The 11,131-nt window shown below is 40.0% G+C and overlaps 1 protein-coding gene across 1 annotated transcript; it reads right to left on the reverse strand.

Annotated features, from left to right (window-relative positions):
* Positions 1 to 1,510: 1,510 nt before the first annotated feature.
* Positions 1,511 to 10,628, reverse strand: LOC133421565 (interferon-induced very large GTPase 1-like). The gene is made up of 3 exons (XM_061711218.1): positions 10,493 to 10,628; positions 6,938 to 6,975; positions 1,511 to 6,844 (listed from the first exon to the last, which is right to left on the reverse strand). Exons 1-3 carry the CDS (start codon positions 10,626 to 10,628, stop codon positions 2,060 to 2,062), a joined length of 4,959 nt encoding a protein of 1,652 aa, XP_061567202.1. The 3' UTR covers positions 1,511 to 2,059.
* Between the last annotated feature and the right edge of the window lie 503 nt (positions 10,629 to 11,131).

Genomic DNA, 11,131 nt, shown 5'->3' on the forward strand with positions numbered 1-11,131 from the left:
ACCACATTTTGAGATCTGTACAGTAAAAACAGCCTTCAATACTTTTTTAGTCCTCAAAACCCCTGATAGGAAACACTTTTGTAATAAAAGTAATTATTAAAAAAAAAAAAAATCTTTTTTTTTTTTTTTTTGGGCCTCATGGGCCCCCCAACAACTCAGGGCCCCAAGCAGTTGCCTGCCTTGCCTGTTCACAAGCTGCGCCCCTGTTTGTCCCACTTGAGAGACACTACAGTGTCCAAAGCCAGGAAGATTCGTGAACCTTCCCATGACATGCCGCCCTCCTGTGGTCAGTAGTAGTACTGCAACACAGTGTAGTTTTAACTGAATGCCCCAGATTATGAAACAATGAAGCATAGTCCATGTACACCCTGCAGGTGTAAATGTATTAGTTTTAGATTCAAGTATTTCTCTGAATCAAGCCTTGTATTGTACCTTGTAGTTACTTCTGAATGGAGACATGAAACCACGCTGTTAACATGAGCATCGTTAGTTATTATCTCTCTTTAGGACATCTTCCTTTGTGTCATCAGTTCCTTTCACATTTATACCTGTTGTTTCATCGTACATTTAGGTCTCCAATGATCACAGGAAGAATCTACAAATTCATATGTTGTCACCCTTTATCATAACACTTTAAATATATTCTCATTAATTTTTTGAGCATTTGGCAGGAAAATGAACGTCTCAGTATTTAATATCCTGGTTGAAGATAAAACCTGAAACATGGCCAGTTATTGGAGGAACTAATACAAATTATTTAGTAATAAATGGAAAATCTATTTTTTTCTTTGAAATGTTCTGTTGAGCAAAATAATATAAAATGTATCCCTTTACATTTGTCACAAGTTGTTCTCACTAAAAAAAAGCAACTTATCAATGTTTAGAAAATGAATTATGAGGGAAAAGTGCAACACATTCACAAGAGCCAGTTGAGGTGGTTTGAAGATCTGGATAGTTTGACTCCTGACACGTCCAGTCAGACGGAGACTCGGGGCAGATCCAGGACAGTTTGGTATCTTCTGGAGGAGGACGAGGTTTCCAGAGAGGAGGAGGTCTGGACCTCTTTGCTGAGGCTGATAGTTAAATCTCCTTAAATAGACCCAAGAATATTCACTTCTGTACCTTAAAGTTCTATAGTACAACATTAAAGATGTTTACAGGAAAATTGTACTTAATGAGTGGTTTTATTTGACGTCAAGCATATACAGAAATGAATTGATTAAAAACTGATTGATTGATTAAAAAAAAAACCCTTCTGCTCCGGAACTGATCAGATCAATATCCCACTTCCTGACTTGATGTTGTATTCTGATTATAAAGTGTTTGTCAAATATTCTTTTAACAGTTTGTGTATTTAAACAAAGATTCACATTTCTTTGGATGTTCATAAGACTTTAATGGGACAAAGTAAACATGACATTTTAAAGGAACAACTGGATAACTGAATATAACAATAACTTGAGAACATGAATCAATTTTTAAGAACCAAATGTTAAAACCCAGTTAATTGGAAAAGTTAAAAACAAAAGTACAAACTGGAAACATGGAAAATGTATAATGATGAAAAAAAGCTTGTTGCAGCTCAATCACAGGTTTCTTTAATTAAGCTGATAAAAAACAAAAATTTTAATTAATGTGATCTTTTCTGAATTCATGTAATCAGACAGATGCAACTAGAAACATCGCGCAAAATCTGACAGTTATTTTAGCTGATATGATTTCTGTCAAATAAAGTAAATCAGAGACATTTTGAACATTTGCTCAGTATTATCAACTATTCATTATTTATTTTAGTCCTCAACAAACCTACAATCTAAATACCATGCTTGATCACATTTTAATGTTGAAATAAAGCTAAAAGAGAAAACAGAATAAAGAAATAAAAAGTCATGGCTAACATTCATTTTCTTGAAAGTAAATAACTGCTGTTTTTTTTGGAGACCCTTCATCTTCAGTATTTATATTTGTTCAGACTAAGCAGACAAATCTAAGAAGTTTAAAGGTGAAAGCCTTGAATAAGATTCATTTTCTTCTTTTTTTAATCACACATGCAGTTTCCTCACAAACTGGACATTTCATCAAGACTTTCAATAGCTTCCTCTTTACTGCAGTTTCTCCATTCACCAGGAATTTCTCCCTTGCCCTGGAATTTCTTATCATAGTGGTCTTCCAGTTCCTCCTGAAAGCGACACACAAACCATTTCCAGTATGTCAGCTTGTATTCATCAGCAGTAATCCTCCATGATGCATACTCCCCCCCTGCAGTTGGATACTGGTTATAAGGAACCCTCTCGTCTGAATCATGCCTGGGGCGGAAACTTTGGTCACTCACAACTAATGTGGTGCAGAAATCAATGACCAGATCGACTGTGCCTCTTCTGTGCCATCCTTGAACTCCATTAGGTCGATGAAAAGGTGCACTGTGTTTGTCCTTTTCTTTGTCCTTAATGTGGTCTGCGACTGTGGCGGTGCAAACAGCTGCACAGAAGGGACAACGTTCCCAGCAGCAGTTACACAGCTGTTCAATGAGGATTTCATCAGGTTTCTGCCTGAACTCTGTCACTTCCTCCAGAGAGAGGTGCTTCATCTCCTTGATGATGGATTTAAGAGCTTTCTCAGTCTCTTCTTTAAGAAAGTCAAAATTGTTTATGTCACTGAAGTTTTGACAACTGATGGTATCAAGTGTCAGTTTATTGTCCAGTAATCCGGAAAATTCCTCCACCCACATTTCTACGTCTCCTTTCTTGGTCTTGATTTGCTCTGTTGCTTCAAATAAAGCTTGAGTGACAAGTTTATCAATGTCATCCACATTCTTCTGGAGTTTTTTCAGGGATTCATCTTTGTGCTCTGTGAAGATGTATTTCATTACTTCTTCTTTTATGAAATCCTCCACTTGTTTCCTTGGATTTGTGATGTAGGTGATGAACTTACTGAAGTCTTCTTTCTCTGCTAGTGACTTCAACACATATTTCTCCAGGGCCAGTCTGTTTTCATTGAATGCTGGGAAGTTGGATCTCATATCTCCAGCCAGATGGATGGCAGTCGTGTTACAGACGGCCTCAACAGCAGAAACCTTCAGTCTTTCACAGATCATTTCTGCAAACACCACAGCAGATGAGTTTCCTCTGCAGTAGCTTCTGAAAATGTTGTAATATCCATTTTTCTTGCTGCCCAAATAGGTCAGAGCATCATTTCTCTCTTGGTATGTCTTATGGGATTTTAAAATGCAGCTTTCTGCCTTATTAAAGACATACAGAGACAGATCCACTGTAAACTCCTTCTGAAGTTGAAATGTCTTCTCTGCATTAAATTGTGCCACTGCCTGTTTAACATTGTGGGCCATTTTTTGCAGATAAGCTGAACTATAGCCTTGAGTTGCTACAGGCATACTCTGAATGTACTTCAGGGACTTCTGTTCAACACCATTAATTAGGGATCTGATCAGTTTCTGTTCTTCATATCCTACTTTTGGTTCTGTTGTGAAGACATTCCAGAACTTTGTAAACATGTTTACTTGGCTTGGGTCCTTGGTTTCTGTTTCCTTCTTTTGGGATTTCTTGTGGGTTATATAATCACAGTAACTCCCAACTTCTGACAGCTTTTTATATCTCCCACTCTTTTTTGACTCATCAATGAGGGACCAATCAAATCCAAGATCCAGAAGAACATGTTTCTGATCTTCTTCCAAGTTGATGTCCTCAATGGGTTTTGTACCTTTAGTAAATTCAGTTACCCAGCCTCCCCAAACTGAGTCAAACTGTTGTTTCAGTTCTTCTTCATCTTTTGCCTTGTCTTTCAACCGGTGAGCGAGCTCTTTGCTCTTCTGCAGAAGCTTGTTCTCATAGTCCGTCGTCTTCTTATCAAGATTCTTCCGAGCTTTATTCTGCTGGATAACTTCATCCAGTTTTCTTTTGACTCCACTCACATGCTCGTCATGAAACTCCTTTATTTTTATTTCAAATCGGACTCGCCACTGAGCCAAGATTTCTTTGTCTACATCGTTGTCAAAGAAGACGGCCATGTTTTTGGTTATTTCACCAAATCTTTTGCTCATTTCTTTAGAAAGATAACTGAGTTCAACCTTGTCTATTTGTCCCTTTTCAATTTTGGGATAAATCTGATTCTCAATGGTGAGCATCTTGGTCCTCAGGTCCCAGGTCCAGTTCCCATACTGGACCTCAAGTCTTCTGTACGCTGCAATTTCTTGTGCATTTTTGAAACTAAACACAAAGTGTTCGTTCATCAGGGCGGTCCACAGGTCCTTGATTTTGCTGCTGAAATGTGAGAGAGTGATCCCAGCAGACGCTGAAGCTTTGGACAGGATGAAGTTCTTCAGTTCTTGGACACTCTCACTGTAACCTGGATTTACAGGAGCCATTGGTGGACTTCCCTCCCACAGCTGGGCAAAGTATTTCACATCTTTTTGAATGTCAAATTTAATGACATCATTGAAGCACTCAGCATCACACACCTCCTCTTTGGCAGCTAGTTGAGCCATTTTGTCCAGTTTTTCTTGCAACCGTCTCCTTCCTTCCATGTTTTTCTCTGCAGCTGCAATACTTGTAACATTCTGGTGAACAAACACACAGCTTGGAGAAAGGTTCACTTTCTTCATCCTCATGAAAGCCTGAACAACAATCTGCAGGACATCTTGCATCTCAGCTGGATTCTCACCAAAGATGTTGATCAGTGTCAAGTTTCCCAGACCAACAACAAACGTTGCCAGTTCATTGTCGTGTTTAAGAGTGGTGTCACCTTCCAGCTCAAGAGCACGAAGTCCTTCAGTGTCCACAACTAGAATGTAGTCAAACTTGAAGTGTTCCTTGATTTCCTCTGACAGTTTGACCAGCTGCATGTAGGCACCCCTGGTGCACCTGCCAGCACTCACTGCAAACTGCAACCCAAACATGGCATTCAGCATTGTTGACTTTCCACTGCTTTGTACCCCCAAAACTGACAAGACGAAAACTCTCTGGTCTCCCAGTTTGTTGATGACTTCCTGTACAACACTAGAGATCCACGTTAAAGGCACGTGACCTGCATCTCCATCAATCAGCTCCATCGGGTGTCCTGATATCATCAGATCTGCAGCCAGTTCAGGGTATTTATCCCATTCAGTCTTTGACCTCCGTGTTTGTTTCTCCTGAGATTTGTGAGCTTCATAGATCTGTCCCATCTCTCTGAAGATGTGCTCCAAACCAAACGTTGCTGATTGAAGCTTTTTTGACAACTGGTTAAGCTCAGTTTGCTTTTCCTTTAACAAAGCAGACTTGTCATGGTTGTTTTTTAAAGCCAGGACCTCGGACCATTTTTGATCATATTTTTGGAGAATGAAAGAGATATCATCTGTGGAAAGGGCATCTATTTTGATCTGAGTCCATTTTAGGTAAAAAGCTTTGAATTCTGGTGACAAACTCATGATATTTTTAGTGATTGACTCCATCAGTTTACTACAGGAAACAGCACGTTGTTCCTCCCGGAGCTTCTTCAGACGATTTTCCCTCAGGCTCTTTTCTTCCTCAATGTTTCCTTTGAGGTGATACAGTTCTTTGTTTATTCTGGACCACTCATGCCAAAGCTGGCCATGACAAGGAAGAAGTTCTTCTTTGATCCTGGAAACATCCATCCCCTGAATCAGCTTTGATATTTCCATGGCAGCAGATTTCCCTTCTTGGCAAACTGGGTCATTTTCATCCACTCTGACTCCAGAGACCTCAGCTATCATTTCAAGCTGGAAGGATGTACGTGGTCCAGACAAAACCTTTCCAATAATCTGTTTCAGTTCTTCACAAACATCAGACTGGTTTCTGTTTTTCAGGCCCAGTTTGTATTTTTGTGTTTTCATCTCAGTTGCATTAAAGTCATTATCAGCAACGAGGACAACTAGAGGTTTTTCAGACTTGTAAAGGGTCGATATGACTGCACTACTTTCTTGTTTTTTTTTCAGAGTTGGCACAAGAACAACAATAACTGAAGACATTTTGATCAGTATTTCACGTTGTTTGTCAATCGATAGAGAATCTCCATGAAGATTACAGAAAGCAATGCAGTCTGTGAAGGAATCATCCGGTTTTCCAGCAGGACAGTACCAAGCAATCTCTGCTACACCGTCCATCAGATGACGAGTTTTGGTGCTGCCTGGACAGTTTCGATGGAAGAACGTGTTGTGACGTTCATTGATCAACGTGTTCATGAGCTGAGATTTAGACTGAGACAATGAACCCAGACGGAGAAATGTCACCATGGGAATGTTGGCTTTGCAGATTGGCATGCTCTTCATGATGACAGTGTTTGAATCATCTCTGATCTTCCATGTTTTATTTATTTGTCTGAAGGCCCACAGAGGACACTCAATATCTGGTCCAGCAGGGTCAGGAACAAGTAAAGGTAGAGCGTACTGGCACTGAGACAACTTTGTGATCATGTTCTGCTTAAGGAAGCTGTCTGAACAATGAAATACTGCCATCTGAACATCCATTGGATGTACATGAGAATGCTTTGACTGATCTCCGACAACGGTGCTAAAAAGAGCATCTAAGTTACTGTCATCTGTGTCATCATTTTCATAAACCTGAACAGACTGGGACTGGTTCACCTCAGAACTGTCTTTCCGTACAGGGATGTATCTGGCTCTGTAATCTAACATCATCAACTTCTGAAGGAAAGTTTGGGCCAGATCTTTCTCAGATGTGTCATTGCTCTGTTTCACAGATGGACATATTTTAGCAAGATCTGCTGGTGAAAACTTGTGTTGATATCTGTCCAGAAGGTGAAGTCTGCTGAGTACTTCTTCAAAGTCTTTTCTTTGTGTCTTTTTGTTTTCTTCAGAAATGTTTCTTGATCGCTGTAAAAATATTAAAAACCTTTATCCTCTCTTTCTCTTTTTTATGTGAGAAGAATATAGCATCAGAAACATTATTTGAACAAAATATCCTACCTTTTTCTCATTTCCACACAGACCCACATCCAAGGTACCTGCCAACCAGGAATAAAAGATCTGTGTTATGTGGGATTATTGGCAGAAGTGTAAAGGTTTCAGGTGCAGCCTCACCTACTTCTAAGGTGCATGGATATAAGAAGGAAAGATGCAAAATTGTGTTATTCCCTTTCACCCTGAGTGTTAATTTTAAACATATATGAGTGTTATTTTATGACACTTTAAAGTGTATTTCTAAGCCTAAAATTGTGTTGTTAGTGATTTTGTTTTACAGTTCATTAAAAGTGCATTCTGTGTTTACTACACAAACATACATCACAAAATCTGGAAATTATTGTAGTCACTTCCAAGGCTACAGAAAGTTATCCTGAGTTCAAATGTGTTGAACAGCAACAGTGATAAAGTAAAATCATTCAAACATAAATCTCAATTTTTCTTCTTAATTCAAAAAGGAATAAGTAACTTCCCAGCACCATATGAATTAGCACAATAAGATCAGGCACAAGTTAAACAATTACAAAGAAAATTAAAGCTGCAAGCAGCGATGAACGGGCCCTCGCACTCACGGCCACCGCCCCCCATAAGCATATCAGAAATGACACCACCCACGACTTCCTATGTCAAACCATTCAAAAGATATAGCAGAAAAAAGGGACAACCAATCAGAAGAAGGGGCGGGGCTAATTCAGGCCAATGAAGGTGAAGGACTCCATTCAGAATCTGATGACACCACCCACGACTCTCTATGTCAAACCATTCAAAAGTTATAGCAGAAAATCGGGACAACCAATCAGAAGAAGGGGCGGGGCTAATTCAGGCCAATGAAGGTCAAGGACTCCATACAGAATCTGATGACACCACCCACGACTCTCCATGTCAAACCATTCAAAAGTTATAGCAGAAAATCGGGACAACCAATCAGAAGAAGGGGCGGGGCTAATTAAGGCCAATGAAGATTAAGGACTCATTACAGAGTCCCATGACACCACCCACGACTCTCTATGTCAAAACAATCAAAAGTTATAGCAGAAAATATGGACAACCAATCAGAAGAAGGGCGGGGCTAATTTTCACCAATTATGGTCAAGGACTCAATATCGAGTCCCATGACACCACCCACGACTCTTTATGTCAAACCTTTCAAAAGTTATGGCAGAGAAAAGTATTCTAGGGGGCGCTGTTGAGACGTTAGGCCACGCCCACTAATACAAACCATGAAATATCAAATTTATCGGCAGGCCTGCCTTCCATGCAAAATTTGGTGACTTTTGGGGAACTATCAAATATGGACCAATTAGATGAAGGGGGGCGCACTTTTTGGTGTCTAGCGTCGCCACGGTAACACTTTTGAAAGAGAAAAGTAATGCGCGTAGTCGCAGGATGGAGACGCACATTTTGATGTATAACATATCTGGGTTCACGATACGATTCGGGCTGAATTAACTGCCGAAGGAATGGCATAAATTGCGCCAAAGTGACACGATTAATTCAAAATGGCCGACTTCCTGTTCGGTTTCGGGCATGACGCCAAGAGACTTTTCTTTAAGTTGCGACATGATACAGGTGTGTACTGATTTTCGTTCATGTACCTCAAACCGTATTGTGGGGCTTGAGGCACAAAGTTTTTTCTGTCTGAACCAATCAGACGAAGGGTAGGCGCGCTTTTTGGCGTCTAGCGTCGCCACGGTAACACTTTTGAAAGAGAAAAGTAATGCGTGTTGTCGCAGGATGGAGACGCAGATTTTGATGTATAACACACCTGGGTGCACGTTACGGTTCAGGCCGTGTTAACTGCCGAAGGAAGGGCATACATTTCGACAAAATGACACGATTAATTCAAAATGGCCAACTTCCTGTTCTGTTTCGGCCATGGCGCCAAGAGACTTTTCTTTAAGTTGCGCCATGATACAGGTGGGTACTGATTTTCGTGCATGTACGTCAAACCGTATTGTGGGGCTTGAGGCACAAAGTTTTCCGGGGGGCGCTGTTGAGCCATTTTGCCACGCCCATTAATGCAAACCATGAATTATCAAATTTTTCGCCAGGCTTGGCTTGCATGCAAAATTTGGTGACTTTTGGGGAACTATCAAATATGGACCAATCAGATGATGGGGGGGGTCCGCTTTTTGGCGTCTAGCGTCGCCATGGTAACACTTTTGAAAGAGAAAAGTTATGCGCGTAGTCACAGGATGGAGACGCACATTTTGATGTATAACACACCTGGGTGCACATTACGGTTCGGGCCGTTTTAACTGTCGAAGGAATGGCATAAATTGCTCCAAAATTATGCGATTAATTCAGAATGTTCAAAATGCCGACTTCCTGTTCGGTTTCGGCCATGGTGCCAAGAGACTTTTCTTTAAGTTGCGACATGATACCGGTGTGTAGCGATTTTCGTTCATGTACGTCAAACCGTATTGTGGGGCTTGAGGCACAAATTTATTTCTGTCTGAACCAATCAGATGAAGGGTGGGCGCGCTTTTTGGCGTCTAGCGTCGCCACGGTAACACTTTTGAAAGAGAAAAGTAATGCGTGTTGTCGCAGGATGGAGTCGCACAATTACAAAGAAGATAATGGCACAATATATTGACTCTCATCTCCACCATAAGCACTTTGTAAATCAAAGGGCTCATGAAGCACAATACCATCTGCTTCAACAACATCTTTGTCATTACTTTCAAATACTTTGTAAGCATGAAAATGTTCATTGAAATATATAACACCATCAACAACAATTATTTTTTCTATTCTGCAAAACGCAGGTATGTCATATCCAATGTCACTGCAAATTATTAGTCCTGCCCTGTACTCTGTCCCACTGATTGTAACCCAGTTAGTTGCCTGGATGTCTAGTGATACAGACTCAACATGCAAAGCTCCTTTCAACATATCTCCATAGTTCTCGTTGTCCACATTAATAGATTCCATTGGTCCATACTCAATACATTTTGACTGTGATGTCTCCCACTGACATGCAACAGACATTTGATGTTTTTTGCCAGACATTTTGTGATGTTTTAGAAGTTTTTAAAAATCCTGTGCTTTGCCTCGAATCTCATGCTCCACATGTATTAGTGGTCCAATATTTCATATACAAGATGGATAATGGGTCAAATAGTGATGTTTTGGGACCAGGTTTCTATCAGGACCTTTCTCGACTGGTCTTTTCACTGTATTCCTGGATATGGTTTTGGTATCCGTGAGGGAGGTTGATGTAGGAATGATGAACTGACCTGGGTCAGTTGTATTGAATAAATAAAATATAATAAATGAATTAATAAATATAAATATAATAGTAATAGTAATACATTAATTAATAAATACAATATTAATAAATATAATATGATCAGAATCAGGTTACAGAAAAATAGGAGCACTTGTATAATATGGAGAAGGCAATACCGTAAGATTATAAAGCATTAAACACCACTCTTAAAAACACACCTATGGTCAATAGATTAAATATTATAATTATTGCCTTATGCCAGATTTTTTTTTCATAGCTAATTCCAAAATGATGATTATGCTATGAATACAACAGAGAAATGTACCTACCTGCATTAGGAATTCTGTCACGTAATGTCAGACATAAATCTGGCCCGGCCTCTATCCGTTCATAGATGTGTTCCGCAACTACTGTGTTAGTTCGGGGATCATCAGGACATAAAGACTTGCAGCACTTGAGCAACATTGTCACATCTTTAGACTGCACCTTGTAGAATAAGTGGAGACATGTGGCAGTTAATGTAAACAGACTTGATCAGGTGCAAGGGATTCATTTTGGAGATGTACCCATTGTGCCCCCTGTTGGAAATTGATTCAATGATAGATGCTTCATCCATCCTCGTTTTGAAAATTACACCTGTCTGACATGACACCTGTAGAAATAATAGTCATTCTACATGCCCATACAGCTGATGTTTTGTTACCCGGATAGCGCCTCCCGACTCCCCTCCCCTCAACTCGCCTTCAGGTACGAGAACTCACCTCATCAGCTTTCCTGGCTTTCACTTGACTCCACTCACAATGACTGCGATCAGATTTTATATGTTGGGTCCTCACAAAACCCCTCCCAACGTTAAAGCAAAAGTGAAAGTTGGAGAGCTTCGTTTTCTCTGAAACCACGTGATTTACAAGAAATCTGCAGTTCTGTAAAATTAACAGCCCACACACACAGACAACTGTTTTAGTTTT

This window comes from Cololabis saira, chromosome 21 (assembly GCF_033807715.1).
Source record: "Cololabis saira isolate AMF1-May2022 chromosome 21, fColSai1.1, whole genome shotgun sequence".
Lineage (NCBI taxonomy): Eukaryota > Metazoa > Chordata > Actinopteri > Beloniformes > Belonidae > Cololabis > Cololabis saira.